Here is a 27034-nt window from a genome sequence, read left to right as displayed (position 1 = left end):
GAAATACCTTTTAAGGTCCTGGAAAAGTCTGGATTGTTTGCTTTTCTCACTGAGGTGTTTCCTCTGAGCTGCTCTGTTTCTCTTACTTGTTCAAACTTTTAAAGATGGTGTATTTTAGGTTATATAATTTTCAAGTGAAATTGTGAGCTGCTTTTTAGCAAAATACCATCTTTGCTTCAGCCTGTTTGCTGAATACCACTTGGGTAGTGTTTGCAGTAGCTGCAGTGGTGTTGGTTTATGACTTATATTTGATTAAGATCTCCAGGCCCTGAGAGCAGGCAGGCTTTGTGAACCATGTGAAAGCCAGTCATGGTCTAGAAAGAGGGAGGGTGGGGAAGAGATGACATAATGAGGAAATAGCAGAGCTGTCATCTCTTAGTGAAAGCTCTGCTCACTGCTGGTGCTCTGCCTGCTTCTCTGGGAGATGCTCCTCAGTCACTCTGGCACATGAGGCTCGTTCACTGTGTGAGAGCAGCTCCCTCCCTCAGCAGCTGAAGGGAGCAAAATGTGCTCCCTTTAGTTAAGGGTCCTGCCTTAACTTTCCTGTCACCTGCTTTTCTTGAAGTACTTAAAAAAGTACTTGAACTTTTTAATTCTGCCATGTAAGTTTTGTCTTGATACATCATCCCTTTTCTCTTGTCTCTAGCCTGAATTTATGTTTATGAAACACTCCCAACATTTGGGAGTGTTTCACATCTACTTGGATAAAGTAGCAGCAGAAATTACAATTTTTTGTTGTAGAATTGCATTTGCCAGTCTAATTATGAAAGCACAAACACATACAAGCAAGTAAATAAACAGTTTCTGCAGTCACAGTATACTAAGTTTGCTTTCCTCTGTGTTTGCATTGTCTGGTGTCACACCCTCTTAACCAATTCAGTAACATGCAGATGCATTCAGTGACAGAAAAAAAGACAATGACCCTTGTGACACCCAGCAGGTCTTCACTTATCTCCAGTGAAAAAATGTCTTAATCAGTGGATTTATTAAAATAATGGGCATCCCTGCCTACTGATAAAAGGTGATTTTGTTGAATATCTTTTAATGTGTTATCTTGATTTTCAGCTAAATATAAGAGAAAATTAAATATTTAATATTAATATGTTATCTGATGATTAGTTCAAGGCAACCTTGTACTGTTTTATTAGCTGCAAAAACATCTTTAGAAAACTAAACCATGTTTATTGTTTTTGAGGAGCTCACCAGAAAGGAGAAAAAGCCCAATAGGTGAATTTATGGGAAGATGAATAATAGTAATCTGAATATAATCAGAATGGATCTTTGATACCTGTTTTCAACCAACTTGGTGTTATGGGAGAGAAATCTCACAGGAGCAGAAGGGCAGGTTTGGTTGGAGGCAATATTTTAGGTTTTTTCATTTCTGTTTGATTAGTGAGCTTGATTTTCAAACAGACTGAGAGAAGTTTTATTGCACTTCATTGCCTTTTCTGTTGGAAATGAGCATATATGACCTGTAATTTCTTAAAATTTGAACATTTCTGAACACTAACTTGATAGAACCATTTATTTGTTTTTGTATTATTGTACTTTGTCTTCATATATCTGTGTCTCAACCTTTGCCAGTGTGGTACAGTCTGAGCACATTGCTCTGGGACATACAGAGTTTAGCATTATTCTTATGTTCTATAAAGATTGCTTAGAATGATACAACTTCAGTTCTGTCTGAGCTTTGTGGAAGCCCGAGATGGTGGTTTTGATTGTGTTTATTTGCATCAAGAGCCGTGTTTATTTTGTATTGCAATAGATCTTGGGCACTTAAGGACACACAGCCTCTTTCCATAGGGTTCAAAGCTCAGGAATCTGAGAAGTGAGCATTGTGGAAAATTCTAGGTTAAATGTGGACATCTCTCGTTGCTAAATTGTGCTAAAACAATGTCATTCTAATTCTTAAGTGAAATAAAATGTTCTTTGGTTTGAGTTTAGAGGCATTACATCATTATTGCTTCTTGTCCCAAGAAAATTAGAGAGATTTTAAGTTCTGTCTTACTTGAGTTCATTGACTGAGAAGACCTTTTTCAGATTTGCCCTTTCTTTGAGTTGGAGAAATGTGTATTTGTATGTGGCATGTGGAAGAGAAGCTCTTCCATTCTGTCCTATAGAGGTGTGGGATCTTTGGGTATGGCCTTACAGATGACCCTGCTAGTCTGGAATACATTAGATAATCTGATGCTTTTGGATTTTTTCCGTTGATACATATTTTTCCCTTTTCTGTGTAGTCATTTCATCCTCTTCTTGGCACTGGTTGGAGGAGTTCTGGCTGCCTGATGTCATTAGGTATCTCCCTGGGCATCTCTGGAAGGTGGGGAGGACACAACCATGAATATGTTCTCTGCAGAGGCCGTGTTTTTGAACTAACATACCCCATCATTCCTATATGCAGAGCATGAGTAAAAGTTCCAGTCCTTTCAAGTCAAGCTGGGAGAGGCAAGGAAAATAATGCATTTTAGTCACCAAACTTTGCGAGTTCATTAGGATATGTTTAGTTCTTTTTATGCTTTCTTGGAAATTGTTTTAACCCTTGGAGGACAGGACTAGTTTACTTTTGGTTTTATGTGGGGTTTTTTTTATTTTTCTATGCCTCGTAATTTTTCTTCAAGCTCTGTTCTGTAAATTTGGCTACAGTGCTCATATTAATAGCATAGAAATCCCTGTAATTTTTCAAATTCATTCTTTTCTTTGTGTGTGTGAACTGTCATCCAGAGTAAAAGGCTAGCACCATCCATCACTTAGAAATTCAATTCAGCTACTGTGATGGGATCATCTGATAAAGGCACTCTCAAAACTTCTGTGGAAGAGTCAGGGAAATTTTGTTGACTGGTTAGCAGCTCACTTAAAGACATGAAAGGAAAGGTAGGAATAAGTAAAGCTGTTTGTTCAGTATATAAATAAATGACTGTAAAGTATATAAATAGCTTACAATTGCTGCTTTTATTTGATGCTATTGCATATTGGATTTGGTGTGTTGAACAGTTGAGCAATCAGATGTTAGCTGAGACTCACTGTCAATAAATACAAAATATCATGTAGTGAAAACAGCAATAAGATCCTCAGTGTCACTGGGAAAATTGCTGACAATAAACTGGAAAACATAATTACTGAAATGCTTTATCCTGATTGTAACAGGATAATGTGTAACTTAGTGCATATAACTTAGTGTCTGGCACATGGAGTGCTCATGGACTCACCCCTGCCTTCAGTCCCACTGCCTGGTGTATTCCCCTCCAAGCAAGTTGACATTGGGATATTTTTGAAAGTCCACACATTTGATTTACTGCCATTTTGTGGCAGGACAGAGCTATCATACAGCTCTGGAACTGCTTGGCATTGCTGGTCCTGAGTCCCTCTTTTTGAATGAAACAGTGAGGCAGGAGATGTCAGGAGAAGGAATTGCCTTGTGGGTTGACAGCTGGGTGTTACCTTAAAGCAGATTTCAGCCTTGCAATTAACAAAGAGTTTCTTGGGAGATGGGACAGGTTTTGGCCAGTACTTGGTAGTTTCTGTCTAGTTGAGTGTCAAGTAAAGATTTCCAGAGTCTAGTTTACTGCAGATAATTTTCATCTACAGATAAAAGTCTCAGTATTCGATCAGTATAGAATAAATAGAAACTAACTGCTTATCCTGGCTGCTGAAAGAAACTGTAGTTACCCAAGAAAAAAAAACTGGTATCCTATAGCAAGTATCAGAATGTGCACAGAATGGAAGAAGCTAGTACTGTACAAATAATCTTCATTTTTGGGAGTTTCTATAACAGTTTGAAGGGCAAGCACTCCATTTCTCTCATGTGCCAGCTGTCTAAATCTAAGTGGGCTGTAGGTTTTAACAAGCAATGGCATCAGCTTGTAGCATGTACAGTATCCTGAGTCTGGAAATCTATCAGTTGTTTCAGTTCCTACCTGGTAGTGTCCATAATTTCTGTCCTTGCTTTTCCAGGAGGCCAGGACTTTTTGTTTGATTTCTCAGGAGCACACCTCTGCAAGAAGTGTGGAAATATTGACTATTATTGAAAATTGCTGTCTTCATCATTTGAGATTGCCTTTTGCTACATGTGTCCTGTTAACTAGGCTGTCAGAGTTCCAGTTCTTCACAGAGAGGAACAAAAAAGCTCAAGTGAAAGATATTGTTGTCTTTCCAATGCACAGAGTAGGTTTTTGGAAAACTGACAGTCTTAAGTTGAGCAATGAATTGAAAATAACCATTTTCTTCTGCAGCTTTTCTTCCCTGTTGCTAAAATAGGTAAAGTGTGCTCACTGAACAAGACAAAATGCATTCACTGTTGAGCAATTTTCATGTGAATGGCTGTCCTTGAGCTACTAGAGTAACACACGGTAGATATACATCCAATTAAGACTTGGTGGTACTATAAGTGAGTAACTATTATAATTTCTCTTATATCTGTGTTTACAAATTTTGCTATCCAAAAGCACTTCAGGATCCTGAAGGATTCCTTGGAAGTGAAAACCTGAAAATCAATACTGAAAGTGAACTGTAGTAATTCTGTGAAGAGGAAGGCTTGAATTGTTGAGGAAATGAAGCTGTCTTATGTCTAGATGGTTTTTATGTGGGATGTAGTATGTATATGGTATAGCATAACTATAGTTTCTCTAGTAGGCATAGTTTAATAAAAACACTTTATTTTTCCTCAAATCCTTCCCTAGCAGGAATAATTCATCATAACTGTGGAGTGGCACTTGCTCAGCATTACACTGCACCAGGTTCTGCTTTTGATATATGTGGATAATTCAGTTTAAAAAATGGTTTCATATCAATGGTACTTTTAGTAATAAAGAATGTTTCTAGCCGTGTTGTAAATATTTTTCTGCTCAATGTAGGCAGTAGGTACCCTACTGTTAAGGTGGAGGAAATGTACCTGCTTTTGAATGAAATAGGCAGCAAAGGGAGCTAAAGGAGGAAAACAACCACCACCCATTTTAACTGGTTGCTTTGCAGAAACCTACAATCAGTTCTTCCTTCATGAAGAATGTTACTTGGCTCACTCAATTTTGGCAGCATTTTACTGCTTTTTACTGGTTGGGAATGGGGTTTCAGATATTGCAGGTATCATTAGCAGTGTCATGGCTGACAGGGGAAAGAGACTGCATGTACCAGGCAGGAGAAACTCTTTGGGGTGATGGGGCAACTGGCAATATCCTGGATAGGGAAGGGAAGGGAGAAGAACTTGCAGGTAACAAGGAAGAATTGCAGAGGTTGAAGGTAGCTACAGGTGAGTGAATAGGTTGCATGAGGAGGGAATCAGGTCCGATGTTGAATTGTGGTTTGGTGGAGAGAAGTTGAACTAAAAACTTAGAGAAATGTTGAAATGGGAAGAAACTGGAAAAAAATGTGCGCTCCCTAAATAAAATCTTCCTGGTGAGTTGAATATTCTTTTTACTTTCTGTTTACAAAAAAACCCAGTTAGTTCCTTAAGATAACTCAGTGAAAGAGAGGTAATGGAATAAAACTAGGGATTTGAATGTGATGGTACAAAATTTGGTTAGAGCTTAAAGCCAAACAGAAAGATGCCAGAATCATGGACAACAGGGAGAAGTCTATAAAGCTTATATTTAATGCTGAGGGTGTTGCTCAGAACGGGTAAAAGGACTTGGAGCACAGGGTTTGGATAGGTGGTGTGAAAAATTAGTTGTGAGGTAGGGGAGCAGCATGTAGTCTGATTTCCTGAGTCAATATTACAGTAACAATTGAAAAAAAAAAAAAAAGGGGGGGGGGGGGGAAGAAAACAAAAAAGCCCCAGCACTGAAAAGTCTTTTTGAACCATTGCAAGTAGATTCTTCTGTAGCTTTTACTGGGCCAGCTTTTCGGTTAATGCCTGGAGTGAGGTCAAACTTCCCAAGGATCCAGGCCCTTTTCCCCACTACTTAGTGCTGCTGGCAGACTCCATATTCTTGTCCCTGTTTGGTTCTGTTGCTAGCTATATTAGATATAAGTGCCAATTTTGTTTTGGAGTGATCAGCTTCTAACTGTTCATAGTAAATTTTATGTGACTGGAGAAATCTATTTCTTGTAAATAGTACATAGCAGATTTTTTTTATGAAGTTCATTTTCCCAAAACCATTAAAAGGTATGTAGTACATTCACCTTTATGTTTCTACTTCATTTTTACTGGACTGTTGTTTTAAATGACAGAAATGAAATGTACTGTTTTTCAGCACATTGAGACAGTAGTTTAAATAGTATATGAAAAACATCCTGAAGAGCAGGATGCCCAGGAATTTTTCCAGCCCAGCCAAACTGTAGATGCACTGCTGGGTAGAGTTTAATCTGTGTAGGCTCCTCTCATGCAGCAGAAGTAGTTCTGTGCTTTTAGCTGGGTTATGGACAGAAATGATGGCTGTAGGAGCTGAATGTTGATGGCAGCATCACTGTGGGGACACTGGTGTGACAAAGAAAAGGATGCATCCTCTGCTGAAAATCTGTGGACTAGAGCAGCAAAAATAAGTTGAATGCAGCTGGGTGATAGGTCCAGAGTCATCTTTTGAGCTTCCACTCCTAATTTGAGAGGCAGAATGAGAGAGTAGAAAACAAATGAGAGAGTACAGCTGCTGTCAGCTTCCCAACAAATTCATCTCAGGCAAACCAATTACATGATTTCTTAACAAGACAGTAATAAAAGCTTGCCTTGGAGAGGCTACTTGTGCTGTGCAAGTACACATTCCTAGGGTTAAGGTGGTAACAAGATCTTGTAATAAACGATCTTCTTCAAACTTCTTGTTCCTTACAGAAGCTGTCACTCTTCCACTTTGTTTCATTCTAAACACTGGCAAAGTGAAGAAGGGCCTTGTTCACAGCAAGCCATTACAGGTGTTATTGTGAAGGTTGTTGGACCCATTTCCTTCTGAAGAAGGTTTTATTTGAGAGAGGAATCTTGTGATGAAATAGAACAGGGTGAAGTGACAAAAATTGAGATGGTTATCTGTAAAACTTTGTACAGGATGGTTTGAGGATACACTGACTGCAACATCGTATCAGAAAACCCTTTGTGTTTACACTACCAGATGAAATGGCATGATGATATTTATTTTTGTGGATCCCTCTTGCAGTGTTTGCATGCAGTGTAACATGCCTTTACTAAGAGATGGCCAATATTTTGAAGGTGACCCCTTTTTTTCCCTACTATAGGACCCTACTCTGCCTTTCTTACAGCTTAGCTGGGCTCTAATGGTTTGCATTGAATCTCCAAGTTTGTGTGTCTGACTAAATTGTTTTGTAAAACTTAATCCAAGAAGGCTCAGTTGCTTATGAGAATGTGACTAAGAAAAATGTTTTCCCATATGAAAATATTGGGAAACTTATGGGACTTCTGTTGGAGCAAGGGGCTGTTTTTCTATAAATGTTCCATCTCTAGGGAAAACATGAGGTTTTAGTAAGATTATATTTCAGAAACTGTCCTGCTCATATTCTGAAGGAAATTCCTCTAATTTGGAGGCCTGAGGCTGAAATAATCTTAATGAATTCTCAAGAACTGAGAATAAATCAAAGGACTGAGAGATGGATTTTATAGAAAGTCTGTGAGAGAGTTGTGGCTAGCTGGGAATAGGAGCTAGGAGTGAATAATTCTGTGGGTGCTGGAGGTGTTTTTCCTTCTATTCAACCCATGGAGCAGAGTCTAGGAAAGTAGGCTGGAGGGGACATGGCTGCAGGCAGAGAAAGAATTGTCCCCTGAGAGAAATGAAGCTTCTGCCTGCCTTTGCCACAGGATTGCTCTGTTGTAGGGGAGCTCACCTGGAACAGAATGGTCCCTCTGTGTGTCCTTATTTACTGGGTGTCCTGCTCGATACCCACATGCCCCAGCTGCAGAATCCCCAAGTTCTCTGTTAAATCAATTTGAGACCCAAAGTATGCAAAATTGGGAGGTGCTGACTTCAGATTCTTGTCTGTAAAAGTAGAGTGTTAATACTCCCATACCTCACTAGGGTGCTGCAGAAATAAATTTGTTTATTGACATGAGATGAAAGTACAGAGAAGGAAACTTCAGCATTTTAAATTCAGAACAATAAATAAAAGGTGGGGTCAGACACTGCAAAGAAAACAAAATATTGAATAACTTCTCATTAATTAAGTTGCATCAGCCTGTGCACTGAGTAAATGAGGAATACAAAGGGGAAGCTAGTATTTTAATATTTATTTGACCAATGATTTTATACAGATGTACAGGAAGGCTGAATTGAGGTTGGAGAAGTAATCTTCATTCTGACACCTAATTCTTTGAGAGCATAATTTTGCAATCTTAATGTGGAAGAGTTTTTTGTATGACTTGAATATACACAGGCTTTTTAAATGTCATTATTGTTATTTAGCTAATTCATTGAAAGGCAGCTCTGCCCTTCGGGATGGACCTGTGGGGAGAACAGCACTTGCGTCAGAGTTGGAGCAGGTGCCTGTTGAATGAATGAGGCTCTGGGCATGCGGAGGGACTGAGAGGTGCAGCCACACTTCTCTTCCTCAAAGCACTTCACAGAGCCTGCCAAGTCCGGCAGCAGCTTTTGTGTGGTGTATCCTGGAAGGATTTGTAGTAGGTTCCCCGAAAGCCATTTGTGTGGAGCTGCTTTTTGAGAGTGTTTGGGCTCTGCAGTGGAACCCAGCAGCTGATGCCATGTGAAATCTGGCTGAGAGAAATTGGCCTGGTTTACTGAGTCATGGTTAAGCTGTGCAGAAATCAGGTGTACAGACCTCCCGTGACCCAGGGAGCCATTGATGACTGATGATTCCAGTGGTAAATTATTCTGTTAGGGACCTAAATGTTTCAGGGAAATGTCTTCCTAAAGAGATCTGAAGTAGGAGTCTGTGAGAAAGGGATCTTTTATTGAGGGGGAAAAATAAATACAGGGGTTGCCAGTTCCCAGAATCTCAATCTTTAGTAAAATTTGAAGCTTCCACAGTGTGTATTACAGCATCTTGGACAATCTTCATCAGCAGGCTGTTTTGCCATGTTTCTAGGTGTTCTACTTTCTGCAGTCTACCTCAGAACAATGAAATTTGTTCTCTGGAGGGTGTGCTTAGTGTTTGATTAGTGAAGGAGACGTGTAGATTTGTGGCCTCAATTGCTGAAGAGTTTGAATAGAGGATGGAGGGTAAAACTTCAAGAGAGGGAATTCATTGCACAGTGAGGGCAGGGCTCCAGGGTCATTGGGAGCTGGTGGTGTGCAGCAATTGTTCTGCTGAAGACTCCAAAAGTTACGCTTTTAAAATTGCTGTAGATGACATGCTGGATGAATGGATGACTCCCAGGGTACTGGGAGCAGCACTTTCTCAGTACACTGAAGTTCTGTTTATGGGCTAAGCCACAAACAAGAAAAAATTATGTGGCCAAAAAATTGTAGACCTAAAAAGACCTTTCATACCATTTCATTAAGTTAGATCAAGAGTTTAAATAGTATTTTTCTGTGTTAGGTTTTGAAAATATCAATATCAAATGCATGGATTTTGTATGTATGTTCTTTAAAAAGTGAGAATTCACAAAAATGTAAGTTGTGACTCAGTTGTGTATTGATAGCAAGTAAAACTTTTGGTTTTTGCTATTTCCTTCACATGGCACCAGGTGCAGATGGCAGGCTCAGGTGTGCATCCCAGCCTTAACAATCACTGCTAAACTGTAGGAACTGATAGTGGGTGAATGCATTCCAGAAGCCCAGGGTATAAATTACTCATGTAGCAATCCATAGGTCTCCTAGTGCTGCATTTCTCCATGATTGTTGTGTCAGTACAATTAAATTCTTTCCCCATCTGCTCTTTCCAAAAGCTATAAACAATTAGAGTTTGTACAGGATAAAATAAATTAAAAGCAACTTACAGTAAAACTTTTTTGGCCTTGTTGTGGAATTTGGAAGAGGGGGAGGTTTCTCTCTGCTTGTCTGAGATAACAAATCCAGCTGCAAAATCCAGTATGGCTTGAATCTTCCTTTGGCCACAATATATTTGAATGTTTCAGATGAATATGAAAGGGCTCTGATGCAGAGTGGTGCATCTCTCATGTTTGTTGGGTAATGTCAGAAGCAGAAATCTGTACAATTCACTTCTGTGAAAGATTTATTGGAGTAAGACTCTGGGAAGTCCAGGCACCATTCACTTGGCTGCTGCACTTTTCTCACTGGAAGGGGTCAGACTTCTGGAAAGATGCCTGGTTAGAAGAGTAACAGGATGCTCCATATGGAACCAGCTTTTTAAACTCTACTCTATGTATAAAGTAAATTCTGTCCCAACAGGCCAGAGAAATCATTCCCAGGAAAGGCATTTTAAGTTCAGTTGACAGTGGTATTGATAAGGAATTCAGGTACATTTATTGGAGTATATTTGGTATCCCATCAAAACCATTTGCAAACACTTTTTAATAGTTCTCTGCTAGTTGTGTTGTTAGAAAGGGACAGTTTCCTGCAATGTTTCATTTCAAATGACTAAAGAAACACTTTCCCTAAATGCTGACATACTGAAATTCAGAAGTGTTGAATTCCTTGTTATTGGAAGCAGCAGCAGACACATTACTGGAAAAGATAACTCACTCTGAGAGTCAAATAAGCCTTTTGTTTCTTTACCTGCCAGGTTCCAATCCACCAGAATCTCAAAGAACTGCTGGCCATCCGGACAGAGCTTCAGAAGAAGGTTGAGGATTTGCAGCGGGAAGCTGCTACACGTTCCATTTCCTCCTCCTCTGACAGAGGCTCATCTCCTTCCCATTCTGCCACACCTGTGCACACCTCTGTGTGATGTGGAACGAAAGCCATGTGCAAAAATCAGTGTCAGGTAACACAGAGGAGGGTGAAATGCTTTTCCCATCTCAAAAGGATTGTGAGTGACTTGTGATTGCTGTGATCTACATGCCTTACTCTGTGTCTGATACTATCACTATGAGGCCAAAAAGAGCTTCAATAGATTGATGTATTTTCTTGTTGGCAGTTCCCACATGTGTTTTGACACTCTAGCTAAGTCACCAATCATGAAATTAAACTTTGTTTTGAGCAACTAACAATTTAACCATTCTAAAAAGGAATCCATCTGCCAAGCAGACAGAAGAATGCCTCACACATTGTCTAGAGTACTATGCCTGGTTGAGAGAATCAGATGAAATGCCACATGATGCTTACACAGAACACAAAATGTTTTTCTGAATGGGAGCTCCTTATTTCACTCAGTAATATATATATATATATATATATATTTCTATTTTTTTTTGGCTAGAGCAATTTATTTTTTTTAGGTAATGCACTTGGAAATTGATTTTAAAATAAATGTTTTCCAGTGTAGTCAGTTTTACATTTTGAACTAAATATGCCATTAAAAGTGGATGAAGTTGAGCTGGGTTTATCAAGTACACCACACTGACTTCTGTGATGTAATATATTTGGTAAAGCATGTATTCTAGGTTTTTTAATGCCTTTTGTACAAGTTGAAATAAAGTCTTTTGACTGTTTAGCTTATTGTTCAGTTTCAGCCTCCTGAGCGAGGGGTAAACTTGCTCATGGTCAAGGTCTTGTACAAAGTAAAAGTTTGTTTTCTAGCAAATGGTAATATTTGGGGTTGGAATGACACCCAGCTGTGTAAAGTGTATAGTCTGTATAGCTCCACATTGTGAAGTTGTTTGTTTCTAAGTGTACACACAAAATGCAAAGCTGTGTGTGTTTATACCCATGTGTATGTGATGTTAAACATATGCATCCTCCCGTGAGTTTAAGCTGTACATTCAGAAAATGGATCCTGCCTGTCCAAACCCTTCTGAGGACCTTAACTTGCAATGACTTTGTTTGACAAAGTTTTTTGAATAATATGACATTAATTGTTTTTCTTGAAATAAAGCCTCTTGGCTTTTTGGTTTTTTTAAATTCCTACTAGCATTTTTTCTGTAATAATTTAACTGTGTTGTCATGTTAAATATACATTCCCAACTTTCTTGCATCTACCCCCAGAAATACTCATATTGGAGAGATTTGATTACTGTAACATTCCTCTTTTTAGAAGATTACTCACTGGCCTTCTTGGAAGGCCTAGAAATGGTGCATGCTGCAGATTTTCCCTGGATTGTTTTCCTGCTGTGTTTCATGAAAATCTTTCTTCTCCTTAGGAAACTTAAATATTGCAGCTCTTATTTTTGACTCGTGCTTGTATTGCTCTGGGTTCTGCTGGTGGGAATTAAGCCCCATTTTTAAGAGCCAGTTGATTCTGTATGGTGATTGTGGGTTTTACTGCCTGTGAGTATTCATTTGTTGCTGCACATTTGTTCCCAGGGCACGACGGCGCTTTTCTGTGCCTCCTTCTCTGCATTGACTCTACCCAGCACATAGTTAATGAGTCAAGTGAGCTGCTGAGCACCTTCCTGACTTCAGCTGGAGAGGCTCAAGTGCAGTATCCAGTCTTACACGTTTACTGTGCAGTGCAGGGTATTTCAGCATGTCCTTTTCACTGTAGTGAATGCTTTTTATAATAAATATTCACCTGCACAAACACAGTTTGGGAAGGCTTGCAGTGTTGCATCTCTCAATCAACCTCAAGCTTTTTATAAAGAGATGAAAGATGTTTTCCTTTAAAAATGGTTCTGCTGAACAGTGTGCCAGGAGGCATTTTACATTGCCAAAATATGTTGAGCTGGTGTTGAATTAAACTCTTCCGTACTTCAGATTTCCTTGACATTTCAACTGTATATTAAAGTAAAGCACATTATCTCCAAAATGCAGTGCTAAAGAAAATCTTTTGAAGTTTTTCTCTATATTTGTGCTAATAATCACAACATTTTCTCTGTAATTATAGCAAAAGCGATGACTGGATTAGCTTGGGCATTCTGAGATTTTTAAAGCTTGGATTTCTAAAGCTAAACTCAGAGAATTTGGGTTTGCATAGAAGAGTATCAGTTATTCTGTCCATCCACCAGTTTCAGCACAGTTCAGTGAGTCTCTGATGTGCAGGGAGAGCTCTGGGGGAGGGTCCTGCTGTCCCATGTGTCAGCACAATGGATGCATTTGTAGATACTTAGCATAGAAATATTCAGAGGCATTCTGTAGCTCATATGGGTTAGTTAGAGCATAGCTTCACAGTGAAGAGGTGATTTGTGTTGTACTCAGTCTGCTTTCTGATAATCAGATTTTTTCCTATTGATTTAACAACTAATTCTGTCTTTTTTTTTTCCTTTTTCAATAAGGCAGTATTGAACTAGGCAAGGGATTGGCAGAATCCCGTTTCCTGTCTGCACCTTGGGCAGAGCTGTTAACTTCTGATTCAAGCACTAAATCTTCTGCTTTGGTTTTTGGTTTTGACTGCTATAAAGGGAACATGCAAAGACAGCAAGCAGTTACATTTGGTTTGCAGGATTTTCCTATTGTCAGTGGCATATGAGGGGGAGTACAGCCTGAATCCAGTGTCCCAGAAGGGGATGAAGCCTTGGTAACCAGCTGAGACATTTTTTGCTTGTTAAGTAAGTTAAGTGAATCATCAGCATCAGAGACTATGCCATTTTAAGTCCTGTTTCAGATCTGAATTTACACTTCTTTCCCCTTTGTAGATAATTGTTTTGTTGTTTCATTAAAATGGAAGAAGGCTTTCAAAGCCAGTAAACACTCCTAACTCCCTGGTTCTGTTCCCTGCAGAGGCAGCCTTCTCAAGGAGTTACAGCTTTAAACAAGAAGTGTTTCGTTGCTTTCATTTTCCAGAAGAAGCTGTACTAATTCATGGGCTGTATGTAGTAACACCAAGAACAGCTGGTTCTCTAAAAGCTGAAAACAAGGAATCAAGAGCTCTCATTCATGTGCACTAAGCCTCACAACACAGGACACAGTAAAATAGGCAATTCAGACTATTCCCCAGGTGAAACATTTATGGTAAAAAGCAAAAAGGAATGTCCATTTGCTGATGCTGTATCTGCTGAACTAAGATGGTATTGATAGCTTTTAACTGCCAGATCTTGGGCAGTTGGGAGGAAAGAGTTAAGAAACATGAGTCAGAAATAGTTAGTTTGAAATATAAACCACCTTTTTTGCCTTTGAGACTGAGCATTGCATCATTATACAAAGCTTAGTTTGCACTGCACAGATTTATCCTGCTGGGTGTGAAAATGTAAAGAAAACTGCAGGAAACCTAGGGCACTGCCTCAGGGTTAGCTGCTGATGACCTGAGGAGAGAATGAGAGTGTGTGTGTCTGTGTGCATGCAAATACCCTGTTTTTAGCATTAAAGTTTTCATAGTGGTATTTGTTTTCTCACAGATCCAGTTCCGAATGGTTTTTTAAATGAAGTCTTCAGCGTAGTTAGAGAAGAGGTGATGTACCATAAGGATAGAGCCAAACACTTGCAGCTTACTTCCAATGTAAAAAACAAAGCCACAAAAAAAAAATCAAGTCTAAAATGTCTTTCTAGTTAATTTGGTTTATTTGGTGTTTTCCAAAGGTATTTAAATTCTGGTTTTTACCCCCGTGACCCTTACACACACATTAACAAAATGTATTTTGTTACAGCGTAACATTCAACCCTCATTTGGTACAGGTCACTTCTTCAGCAGCAAGGAATCTCTCTTCCTTCTAAGTTAGAAGCACTCAAAAGTAAGAGTTCTCCAGTTTCACAACCCTGTTGCTTCTGAACTTCATTTGTTCCTTAACCTCATCTGTTAGAGAAGCAATTTTTAAAGCCTCAGCCTGCCGACTCATCCTTCCCTTTCAGAATCTGAAACAGTATTATGGACTAATTCCACTTTTATCACAACAAATGAGTAGTTAAGGATGACAGTGGAGCACTTGTAAGGGTTCGTTAGTGGGGTTGCTTGAAAATGACTGAGTTTATAGTGCCAAAAAGATCTGAAATTTGTGTCAGTATTCTCAGCTGCGGAATCTGAAACGAAGTACTGCCAAAGTAAAATGCAAGTAATTGAAAGAATAAACACAAAAAGAGCCAGCTGAATTCTTTCAGCTCTCTCTTTTCTCTGTCAAACCTTTGACAAACCTTTTCTGAATCATTTTATTGCCATTTAAAATAGCTTTAGAAGTGAGGTGTCATAAGAAAGAGCTCACAGCATACATAGTACAAAAATCTCAAAATGTCAGTATATATAGGTGTTGGACTCATAAAAAAAAGCAGACCAATTTTCTAGTGGTTTATTGCCTTTTTTAATAAAGGACGAGAAAGTTCATGCCATGTATACAGAGCTTAAATGCAGGATTTTTTAAAAATCCATATCCCAATTTAAAGTGAATAAATAGTAATTAAGTGAAAGTAGAGGTCAGTGCTGGGTCAGCTGTTCCAGAACTTCGATCACTGCTAGGAAAATACACAGGAAACCTCTCAGTTGCTATAATGTCTAAAATATAGATGATATAAACTCACTGTTTTTCAGAGACTGGTGGCAGTTCAGATGGAAGAGAGGACAAACAGCAATAAAAAATCATTGGAGCCTTTGCTGACATTTATCACTAAGACTCTGACTTTTGTTCAGTTTTGAAGAGAAGGCCAAGCCCAATTTCTCTACTGCAGAATTTGCAAGTATTTTCCTATTTGAAATCTTAGAGAAAGAAATCTTAATTCTGTCACTATTCACTTTAGAACACTTCTTTCACTGTGCATTTATGGTTTCCCACATACCTACACACTACACTAAGTTTTAAGTAGTCAGCAATGTTTTATTAGAGCCTTGAACCAAAGCAGCAGCTTCTGAGTCCCAAAAACTGGGGTGGGTTTTCCAGCGAAATAGCTTGCTGCCCTTCCTTGTTAAATCTGACCTGTAGGATTTTGAATTAGACTTGTGCTCCCTCTGTGCCCTAGTGGAAGAGTTCCCCAGAGGAGGGGTAGGTGCTGTACACTTTAAACCACACTGACTATTGACACTGTCATTGGCAAAGTGAGAGGAGGAATTACGGGCACTAGATGTAAGCTGGGAAAAACAGCCCTGCTTAACACTTCATCTACAATAGCTCACAGAAAACACATTTCATGCTAGAGCTTTCAAATGTGTTTGGATAACAACAAAAAAACAAGTGCTGGTGCTTGGGACTGGAGATACACAAACTCAGCTGTGTGGCTTAGCCGGCACCTGAGCTCCTGCTGCCAGTTCTGCAGAGCACATTTCCTCCATGAAAACCCTTCTCTGGGAGTAAGCAAACAGTGTATTCCATCTCTTTCCTATGCTTCCATTATCTGAGCCAATAATTAACATTTCTTTCCTATTCCAGACATTCATAAAACAAAGCAGCAATAGTTCAGAGCAGTATTGTAGCCTAAGCATTCTGAATAGTTGTGAGGCACCTTATAAACTGCTGTAGCTGTTCTGCCAGAGCTAGTATAAGGCTTTAAAAATGCAAGTGTTAAAAAGAGCATAAAGAATTGTGCAGCTATTGCAAAATACTTAACCAAGTTACTAGGCAATTTCCCTCCAAATGGAGCTGTTAGACAGCGATGCTCTTGGGCTCATTCACCTCCTGGCAAGGCCTTCTGGAAGTCATGTCTACCTGAAAGCTGTGAGTTTGTACATCTTACTGAAAGGCTTGGTTTTCTTAATACACGCTCATAAAATATGGAATTTGAAAACCTGTACAAAATGGTCACATTTCAGGTTTATATATAAATAGTGAGTACCTCTTACACCATGTAAAGTGAAATTTCCCTCACTTCAGAGCATGCTTTTTAAGCAATCATTGATTTGGAAAAATGTACTGGAAAATGGCAGTTATCCATATTTTAGCAGCAGTCAGAAAGGTTGCTGGGGACGGATTAGAAATTGAAACAGAAATTCCTGCAAGATAGTGAAGGTCAGGTGTAGGCAGCAGTAAAGCAGCGTGGCAGGGGCTGTGTGTGCACTGCCCCAGTGCAGCCCGGTGTCCTGCTGAGCACCTCTCACAGCCCAGTGCTTCCAGGCAGCTGCAGGAACCCCATGCAGGACAGGGATGGAGGATTTGTCCTCTCAGGAGGTACTGCCTATTTTAAAGGTTAGGCAGTGAGTGAAAGCTTAAATCCTTTTTCTGCCTCTGGGAGCACTCCTGATAGTTGCTGATAAAAGAATGAGTGGACTGTACCTTGAAAAGCTTGAGTTCTGTTGTACTGAGCATTACAGGACTTAACAGATACCTGCTTTGTTTATTTTCTTTTGGGTTAAATCAGTCACTTTTGCTAGTGTGACTGAGATCTGAACCTTTTAATTGTGGTGGCAATGTAGGTGTCTGAAGTCACAGAGACAGAATCACAGAATGAACTAGGTTGGAGAATACCTTTGAGATCATCCAGTCCAACCCACGACCTAACTCATCAACTAAACCATGGCACCGAGTGCCATGTCCAGTCTTTTTTAAACAAGTCCAGGGACAGTGACTGCACCACCTCCCTGGGCAGACAATTCCACTGCCCAGTCACTCAGTGAGGATTGTTTTCCTGATGTTTAGCCTAAACTTCCCCTGGAACAGCTTAAGACAAAACTGTATCACTTCAGTTCCATTCTGATCTGCAGCACAGTGGAGCATTCAAATAGCATTTAGTAAAAGTGAACACTGCCCACACTGCTGTCAACTGCATTAGTAACTTGGTGTGAAAATCAGGTCCTTTGGTTAGAAGCCGAGCGCTGGGTGGTGGTGGTGAAGCATCCTCAGCTCCTGGCTTGGGAGCAGGGAGTCACCTGGCTCAGCCCAAGGCCCACACAAGGACCCACCATAGGCACTTCATTTTTAGGTCTAGCTACACGAAGGACTGCAATCCACCCTCAGGAAATGTGTAGCTTTGTCCCCACCATTGGAAGTGGCACTGCCTGGAGCTGAAGGCAGAAGGTGGCTGGAGGTGCTTTGCAGAGGGCTTTGCAGGGTTTGGCTTTGGATTGCTATTTACAGGCACTTCACTGTCCTCATACCTGTGAGCTCTTGAAAACTGACCACAGCTGAAGTACCTTCTGTGGATTTCCATCCAACTGCACACCAATCCTGCACTACTGCTTTGATGTAAACATAAACCTCTTCACAAAAAAATAAACACATGCTACCAGTCTAAACCTAAAGCCTAGAGCAATAAAAAGCCAGTTCAAGCCTAAATACACATTAAATAGCTTTGGAGTCAAATTAAATTAAAAGCTAAATTACAAGCTTGTAAGATCTCTCTTGCTGCTGACTGATTATTTTCTAGCCCTGGGTCACGCTTTATATCTTCGCACTGTCTTGTTTTGGTGGTTCTGCTGACTGCGTTTCCAGGACTGAATACTTAACTGGGGAGAAAGAAAAAAAGTACAATATGAGTACAATAGCACACGATGGAACCAGGGCACAAGCAACGGGGGCGCAGCACTGGCTGATTGTATGTGACATTGGAAAAGCCTTTGCAGCAGCTTTGATTGTCCCTCACTGAAAGAAGGATCATGCTTCTCTTGTGCAAGACTCTCAATGGCTGGTTACATGAAAGCTGAATGTGAACTGCCATCGTTTGCAGCATGAGCTCCTTGGGCTCGTACCAGGCTTTCCTTTGTGTGCAGTAAAGGGGTAAAAGCACGGTGGTGGGTGTTTCACAAAAGCTGTAGCATCACCTAAGCAGTGCCATCATCAAAGGGACGCAGCAGCTGCGTGCAGCACCGGAGACTTGAAGGAAGTCCCTCAGCAAAGCTGTTTTTGTGGAGGGATGCAGGCAGGGGTAAGGGATACAAGGCTCTCACCCTGGGGTTCCTCGCTTACGACAGCTTCCATGTTTTCTCCTTTCACATACTCCGCGTTCAGTCCCTCTGAGAAGTACAATAAACAGAGTGAGATGGGAAGGGTAAAAAGTAAAATTATCTGCTTTGATGCCTTAAAAACTCTGGTAATGGGCGTGGAGCTGTAACAGCTGAGACGCCTTTCTGAAACCTCTGCAGTGACAGCAGCAGAGAAGCCTCTTGCAGCCAGTAAGGTAAATTACAGCCAGTGCTGAGACTTGCTGGGTTTCAAAGTGCCCATGGAGCTCCTGGCAGACACAGCTCCAGCAGCAGCTCTTTGTCTGAGGCTCCTGCTCCATCGTTATCACCCCACACAGCCCAGCTAATTCCTGTCTAAGCTGTGAGGAGTGCGGGAGGGGAAGGGAGGAAGGCTTCCCGGACAGGACTGCTGTGTGTGGGGGCTGCGCCTCAGCACAGGGATGTGCCACAGCCTCATTAAAAGCTGAGTTATGCAGAGCTTCAAGAAGCAGTTCAGAGCAGGGCTGTGGTGATGAAGCAGGGTCCCAGTGGGGTGTCAAATCCTGAGTAAGTCCCTTCTTTAAATGCAAAGAAGTTTCCAACAGTTATCCACAAGTGGAGCTGAGGCCATGGAGCAAGGCTGGGCACTGGTGGGAGGGTGGGCAGGAGAAAGGGGGTGGTCCACCTCAGAGCTGGAGGTGAATTAAGCCAGTCTGGGGTGTGCCAAGGACCTCAGGCATCCTCAGCAGCTCCTCTGAGGGACAACTGTGGGGAAAGGCAGAGGTGGGAGTGCTGTGCTAACTTGAGCATCCATTGGAGAAGGACCAGGGAAGGGGATTCAGGTGCTGGTCTGCAAATGAAGCCTGAGGAAATCAGACCATGCAGCACACACTTTTTAGGCATCTATAACTTTTCTGCACATCTAAATATAGCTCAGGGTGTGGCTGTGCCTCACCACCAGGTCTGGATAGGGTCTCTGGTATCTTCCAGCGAAGGAGGGAGGCAGGGAATGGTGCCGGGGCCAAGCCAAAGAAATGTGGTGGGAGCCTTAGGCAGCAATGGGGCAGCTGCTGCCTCCGAGTCACAGGAGAAAAGGGTTCTGCAAGTGGCTGGAAAACGCCCAAAAAGCCCTCCCACCAGCAGGGACAGTGCAGGCAGAGGCTGGCCCAGCTGTGGGGCAGGAGAGGTACAGCTCCCACCCTGCCCAGGCACAGAGAGCTCCGCACACCAAGAGGCTGAGCCACAGCCAGGGCATGGCTGGCGAGTACGAGGTGAGGTGTGAGGAAGGAAAGTGGGATGGACAGTTCTAGTTCTATCACTGTGCGTATCCTTTAGAGGAATCAGCAGCAAATGCTCCTCGGAAGAGACTCAAAGCTGAAGGACAGAGAAAGAAGCGAGCCTCTTCCTCCATGCATCAAGTGACTGGTCACACATGTGTTTTGCTGGAATAACACCAAATGCAATTTATGTTTTTCAGTAAAAAGCAGTGACTGACGACTGTTAGATTTCTGTCATGCACTGCAATGCATCTAAGGCCTGACATTAGCCCAGCATGCCATGTCTGATGGCTTAAATTAATCCTTCTTTATAATTAACTTTAATTTCCTGCTGCCTTTCTGGGGCTTTGTGTCTCTCAGCTTCCTCCTCATCAAAGCCTTTACTCCATTTTTTTTATTATTTATTCTTGCCAAAATATCATTCAAGTGGGGGGGAATATACAAGAGTGTTTCATTCCATCACATTCATTTGACTTTTCCTGCTGATCTAATCTACCAAAATGCTGTTTGTTTCAGGCACAACTGGGAAAATAGCACGATCCCAACAGAAATTTCCAACCCCAAACACCCTTTCCCTAGAGCAAATGGGACTCACAGGAGATTTCAATTGATTAATTTAAAAAAAGAGTTTGTAACTCAGCTGCTTGTAACTTCCCTCTCATAAAAAGCTGCAGGAGCTCAGCACAGTCAGGTGAGTGTTGTGGGCTGAGAGGACTCTCCTGAAATGCTTGCACCAGGCAGCTTTAAGGGGCAGCTTGTGCAAAAGGTGTTTTATTTTAAGTTTTGCTGCTTAATTTGCAGTTTACTGAATGATTGTCACATACCTGTGGAGGGTGCAGTGGGCTGAAGTCCCAGATGCAGACACTGCCTCTGCTTCCTTCCCTTCAGCCCAGTCAGTTTTTACTGCTTGCTGAGATTTGGGGGGGGGTTGGTTTGTTTATTTTGGGATGAGATGGGGTTTTTTCATATTTACTGTGTTTGGTATTGATGGTTTGGTCTTGGGCTGTGTTTGTGTGGGTGTGAGGGGCAGTGTGAGCCCTGGGGGTGTCAGTGGGTCCTGGGGCTGGAGCTGCTGGTGGGTTCCTGTCTGTGCAGTCTGACACGGGGGGCTCAATGATCTGGGGCTTTGTTCTGCCAGCTGGGGGCACTGGGTGGAGAATGGCAGTGGGGTTAGGGTGGAACAGGCGTTGTGCTTGCTGTGCCCGGGGGCGCCCAGGGAAGGACTCACGCTGGATGCTGAAGCAGAACTTCTTCTGCTGGTAGGAGATGTAGCTGGAGACAGCCCCGATGAGCGCCATGGCCAGGCCGCTGGCGATGCCGGCGATCGTCCCCGTCTCTGCCACTGCGGGGCACAGAGAGAGCCTTGTGGCACTCACTGTGTGACACTCACCTTGTGGCACTCACTTTGGGGCGCTGCCACCGCCCTCCTGTCACGCCAGCACAGGACACCCACCTCCGCTGTAGCCGTCACTGTCGGAGCTGCCGCTGGCACCTGCGGAGACACGATCCCGTCAGTGCCCTCTGCTCCCCACTGCTGGGCTGGGACGGAGGGGACACCCAGGACACCCAGGACACAGCTGGCAGGGCAGCCCTGGCCTGGGAGTGGACAGATGCCTCCACGGGCTGCAGCATTTCTGCTGCCCCGGACTCCACTGGGCTGCTTGGTTTTGTTTCTGAGGGCTTTGAAGCTGCTCCTCTCCCTCTGTGTGTGCATGGGGGGGTTTGTGGGATCCTGTGCATGGGACACCTCTGCCTGTGTCTGACAATTGCCCTCACCCCCACTGCTCAGTGCCAAGGGAACACCTGAAGGGCTGCCAGTGTTACACAGCACACGGGTGCCATCACAGGGAGGTGACTGGTGAGCTCCATCACGTCAGGGAACCCTCACCTGGCCTGAAGTTTTTTTTTTTACACATCACCTTCCCTGGAGAAACTGGGCTGGGAGGGGATGCTGCTCCCACTGGGAACTGCAGTCCTTGCCGAGTCACTTACATCCTGATTTATGGAAGCAGGTCAGCATTGTATTAATGCCTCTGATGCATCTTGTCCTTGGCACAGGGATTTATTAAATGTTGATTAGGCTCATGGTGTTCAGCTCTTTATGTGACTGCTTTTAATATTTAATGCTGTGGATGCTTGTGGATGGCTTATCCGATTGTTGTTGGATTTCCCCCTTGTTCCAGACATTGGTGGTCATGTGGTAAAAAGCAAATGCAGGCATGTAGCCATGCATGGCACCAGGGTGCCCTCAAGGTGATGGGGAGGCACAGGTTCTGTCTGCCCTGGTGGCAGCTGGAGCTGCAGAGCCTCCATGGAATCAAAACCAAGCATCTCCAATGGCTGGCACCAGCTGTGACCACAGAAACCAAGAACTTTTCCCTTGGCTCCAAGGCTGAGACCCCTTTTGTGCACTGCTCTGCACAGGAGCTGGGGGTAACCCTGAGCCATGACTGCTAAGGAAAATAACTGTACATAGGTCACCACTTACCCTTCTTCTTGTCTGGGCTGTAGCCTCCGTCCACGACGCTGGCCAGGTCATCGTCTGAAAATCCTTTAAAAGGAATAGGAACAAACAGTGGTTGGCACCTGAGGGAGCCACAGCTGGGCCAGAGGTTGGGATCACAGGCTGCTGCATCCCCCCTTGGGAACTGGGACTGGTCAAAAAGTAGCACTGCTTCTCTCACTATTACCAGATGTTAACCCTGAATTACTTTAAGGTCATAGAAGACTCATTTAAATACTACTGTATTATTTTTTAACTGAAATGAATGACTTTTAGGAGTGATGATGACTGATAATCACAAATGACTGATCATTTAAGATTTCATTAAATGTTTTGGTGGTCAGCCTTGGCTGAGAGTGGAGGAGGCAGAAAGAAGTGGTTTGTGCATGCCATGGCCATGCTGCTGTGGATCAGTGAGCCCCTGCCTGCACCAGCTGGGCCTGGGGTCCTGCAGGCAGGAGCTGACCCTTATCCTTCTCAGAGGGACAGAACAGTCCAGGGGAAAAATTGAGCACCAGCAAGTTTTGGTACACATTAAAAAGTTATCTTGCAGTGGGCAAGTCTAATTAATGCAGGGTAAGTACAGAGAAACGGGGTCTGTGAATGTGCAGCTGAATGAGTGGTGCTGTTGGATGTCTCAGCTGCAGTCCCAGAGGGAGCCCTGGGGTGCAGCAAGGTGAGTGATGGGAGCAGAGACCCAACAGCGAGACAGCAAAAGGCTCCTCCTCTGATGCCCTGCACTGGGAAGGATTTCCTTTGCCTTAACTGGAAGAGACTGCCTCATTCATCAGCTCACCCCAAAAAACAGATTTATGGGCTTAGTAATGAGTGTGAAAAGAATGAAAGCCTTGACTCTGCCAGAGCCTGGAGAGGTCCCAGGCAGTCCGGGGAGCAGTGATGCTGGGGGAAATGAGTGCTGGTTTGTGGCCAGTGCCACGTTCCAGCAGTTCAACACTTCAACCTTTCCTGCAGGAGCCTGAAAACTCAGCAAGCCCAGAATACCAAAGCACAGACAAATCACCTAGTTAATACAATGTAATGAAATAGCTGCCTGTTAATTACGTGTGTGAGCAGGGTATGCAGCCATCCCAACATCAATAAACCAGCCCTGCAAAGTCTGCTCCCCCAGCTCAAGTGCTCAGGGGAACAATCCTCACAGACAAATGGTTCATTCACCAGAGAACTTCAGAGATGGAAAAAGAAGCCTCCCAGCCCACGGGGTGTGTTAGGCCAGGACCCGAGCCTGCTCTAGATTTACACCTTGGCAGTGAGTGTGAACCCCAGCAGCCCGTGCCCTCGGCTAAAGAGCTGCTGGGGATGGGGGAGCTCAACACAGCCACCAGAAAAGACCCTGGGGGAAAAGCCTGTACACAGACATGGAGCAAGTTGTTAGGAAGAGCTCCCCTCTGCCAGGGAGCATTGAGGAAGAGGCTCCTTCCCTCCCCAGGATCAAGCTGCCTGTGGAAATGTCCCCACTCTGAGCAGGCAGGACAGGGGAAGTGGATGCTGGCAGGACATCAGACCTGGCAGCACCTGTTTCTGTTTATCCCATCTCTTGGGGGGAACCATGTCAGGCTGGGAAGGATCTCCTGCAGGCCCCAGGGAACAGCAGGGCTGGTAGCAAACAGGACAAAGAGGAGAGGTCAGCCTACCTTCACCTGGCCTTACGTCCGGCCTCCTATCATCCTTCCTATCATTCTTATCATCTAGGGCATCAGCCAAGTCAAAATCCATAGGATCCTTTTCTAGAAAACAAGACCAGGGTTAGCAATGTGGTGATAGGCTGAGGAACTCTGCAATTAATTTATTAATCAGGGAAAAATACTGCTGAAAGAGATGAAGCTCCAGACACAAGCATTTCCCAATTCTGCTAATAGGGTCTCATGGCAGATCTTCCAAACCCATCCTGTTCCACGCCCCCATACTGCTGTGGTGGGAAATACCACGTCCTTCCTGCAGGAACAGGGTGCCCATGGTAGGAGTGCCAGGCAATTAGATAAATGAGGCTAGCAGGAAAAGTCAGAGCCAAACTGGTGGCCCGAGGGCCCAGCCAGTGGAAGGCAAAGTGGCTGTACCATGCTCACGTGCTGGCTGGAACAGTCTGTGACTTGATTCCTTGGGAGTTATTTTGCTCTGTGAATGCTCAGTTGGCCCCCCTGGCTGACAGAGGATATTGCCTCTGACAGACAGCAGCTAAAAGCCTGGTATGGAGCCAACAGAGCTCCTCAGCCCTCCCACCCACTCCCTCCTGGGTTTATTCTGATTCAAACCAAAACCCCACCTGGAAGGCAGCAAAATACTCAGCTAACAGGGTGCCCTGAGCCTGTGGGTGTCTGCCAGTGGAGTCCAACATATGTGTGCCATAACAGGGAGCACAACCAGTCCACAGCCTTCCAGCAAGCACGGGAACGAAACATGGGCCAGAAACCACCAAGGTCCCCTGGGAAACACAGGGTAATGCTCAGATGTCCTGTGCTCTCCGTGGTTTTTGATATTCCTTTTTTTGTCAAGGTGTCTCAGGTAGAGCAAACAGACCAGAGGTTGGAAATACCAGAACGAGGGCAGTGCCGCCATCATGGCACACCCCAAATCCTCCCCCTGTGCCAGCAGAGCTGGAGTGAAGCAGCAGGGGCTGTGGAGATGATGCTCACCTGGGTTACGCTTAGGAGGGGCTCTTGTTGTTTTTGGCTGCTTGGTCGTGGTGGTGCGAATGACATCCCAAAAGCCGCTGTCTGAAGGGAGGAAAAGAGACCAGCATGATGTTACCCTCTGAAAGGTGGGTTCAGGTGGGTGCCCTGTGGGGAGACCCCCACCCTGCTGGGAGGCTGGGGCTGCACTGGGCCAGCTCAGTGCTCTGCTCTTTGCACAGCTCCAGCTGATACTGGGGGCACCCCTCCCTCTGGGCACCCTGGGGATGCTGAAGCCTGCAGGGCTCTGCATTACCTGGCTTCCCTGGCCTGGGGAAGGGCTTGGGAGTGGGTTTGGCTGGTTTGGTGGTAGTCTCCACGGGCGTGTCGAAGTAATCAGCCAAGTCGAAGTCTGCAGGAGAGAAGGGATTGTTACACTCCCGTTTGTGGGGACAGCACAAGGCTGTTGGCACACATCCCGCTCTGTGGGTGTTGTGCAATGGTGCTGCACCATTGCCAGGGCCTCCCACGTCAGGCTGCAGCTGGAAAGGGCGTCCAGCCACTTTGCTGCTCAATCGTGACCTATCACAAAAGCTTCAGAAAAGCCTGGCCACCATTTCAGTCTCCTCATCCAAGCTGTGGCTGCTGCCCAGCCCCAGCAATCCCGAAGTAATTCACTTCTGGGGAGTCCTGCTGGTGCCTGCAGCATCTCCTGAGAGCTGGGGAGATGAGAGGGGGCTGTGGAACCGAGCCAGAGGCAGGGCCGCCGCTCCCTGTGCAGCTGCCTGTGAGTGACCTTGAGCTGAGCAGGGCATGCACAGAGAGGGGCCAGGGCACAGGAATCTCCAGCAGGAGCCTCTCAGTGCTATCACTCATCCAAAAAACACTCCCTGGGGAAGAAGCAACTGGCTGAGACAAAGGCTCAGCCTCCACATGTGTCCATTTCCCAGGGGGAGTTTACTGGCTGGAACAACCTCTCGCTTGGGCTGCGATCCAAGCACTGAAGCCCTGCGTGTGCCTCTGGCACTTGGCTTTTCTTGTCCCTACCAAAGACCATGGTGGCCAAGGAGCCAGACAGCTGAATTTGCTTAAATTTGTGCCAAGATCCTCATACAGGGGTGAGTGGATTCACTTCTGAGCCCTCCTCTGATGCAATTTATTGCAGGCTCCTCCAGCAGGACTGAGCAACCCTTCGGCTCCTGTGACTGTGCTATATTTAACAGGGACTCTTTGGCCAAAACTGAGCCAGAGGAGCAGCTGGCAACAAAACTCATGTGAATTTAAGGGAGCTTCCTCAACCCTGGCACTGGTGGGAGCTGGCCAGACAGCACATTTGATGTGCACCAACAGTAAGAGACCTATTCTCCCCTGGGTGGGAAAGTGTCACCAAAAGGACACTTTCTGTGGAGGCTAGGGATATGTCAGATTTAAAAAGGAAGGAAAATATCCTCTGGACTTCCTCCTGGAAGGAAAGCTAGTAGGTGCCATGCAGACAGGAACAAAAGCTCTTGTGTAGCTGAGCAGTGATTTGTGTCTTCTCCATTAGGTTACTGCACAGTGTGCAAAATTCTGCCTTGGCTGTAAATGCTCTGCTGCCACTCACCTTCAGCATGGACAGAAATATCAATATTGCATTTCTCTGGCCACACAGGAACAGTGCAGGTGCACACACCAGCTCCAGCTTCCCTATGGGCAAGCAAAGGGGTCCCAAAGCAGCCGCTGAGCCCATGGGGGCTCAATCCCATGGGAAGTGCACCCCACACTGAGCTGAGATGATGAGCATGCAAGGTCTCACCTGTCCCACCTGCCGGCTTCCTGGGGCCCTTGGGAGTGGCTGTGACAAAACAACGGGGAGGAAAAGTGTTAGTCACAGGCATCACCAAAAATGTCACCTCTGGTCTGAGAATGAATGGCAGAGATTTCACCACAGCTTTCTGACACCTGCATTTGTAACCTCAGGCACAGGGTCATAAACACCCTGCACACAGTGTGTGGCCACGGGGATCAGGACA

The 27034-nt window shown here is 44.0% G+C and overlaps 2 protein-coding genes across 10 annotated transcripts in view; one reads left to right on the top strand and one right to left on the bottom strand.

Moving 5' to 3' along the window:
* MTMR1 (myotubularin related protein 1) overlaps window positions 1-12472 on the top strand; it is a 38368-nt gene extending 25896 nt beyond the window's left edge. For 8 of the 9 annotated variants that reach the window (XM_030272678.4, XM_030272677.4, XM_030272676.4 and 5 more), the window contains one exon: window positions 10573-11442. In XM_030272678.4, coding sequence (XP_030128538.2) covers window positions 10573-10737 — 165 coding nt within the window. In that variant the 3' untranslated portion in view covers window positions 10738-11442. Of the gene's footprint in view, window positions 1-10572; window positions 11443-12251 lie in introns of those variants that run through there. The other variant, XM_032748377.3, reaches the window with a different exon arrangement.
* A 1886-nt stretch (window positions 12473-14358) lies between these two features.
* The window catches only part of CD99L2 (CD99 molecule like 2), a 29793-nt gene continuing 17117 nt past the window's right edge, over window positions 14359-27034 (bottom strand). Inside the window, exons 3-11 of the mRNA XM_030272681.4 lie at window positions 26818-26856; window positions 25339-25434; window positions 25047-25127; window positions 24048-24140; window positions 22381-22443; window positions 21346-21384; window positions 21121-21234; window positions 18622-18687; window positions 14359-18180 (exon numbers count right to left, since the gene is read on the bottom strand). Coding sequence (XP_030128541.3) covers window positions 18116-18180; window positions 18622-18687; window positions 21121-21234; window positions 21346-21384; window positions 22381-22443; window positions 24048-24140; window positions 25047-25127; window positions 25339-25434; window positions 26818-26856 — 656 coding nt within the window. The 3' untranslated portion in view covers window positions 14359-18115. The remainder of the gene's footprint in view (window positions 18181-18621; window positions 18688-21120; window positions 21235-21345; window positions 21385-22380; window positions 22444-24047; window positions 24141-25046; window positions 25128-25338; window positions 25435-26817; window positions 26857-27034) is intronic.

Source organism: Taeniopygia guttata, chromosome 4A (assembly GCF_048771995.1).
Source record: "Taeniopygia guttata chromosome 4A, bTaeGut7.mat, whole genome shotgun sequence".
NCBI classification, from domain to species: Eukaryota; Metazoa; Chordata; class Aves; order Passeriformes; family Estrildidae; genus Taeniopygia; species Taeniopygia guttata.
The sequence above is the reverse complement of the archived record's forward strand: the minus strand, read 5'-3'. Positions and strand labels throughout refer to the sequence as shown.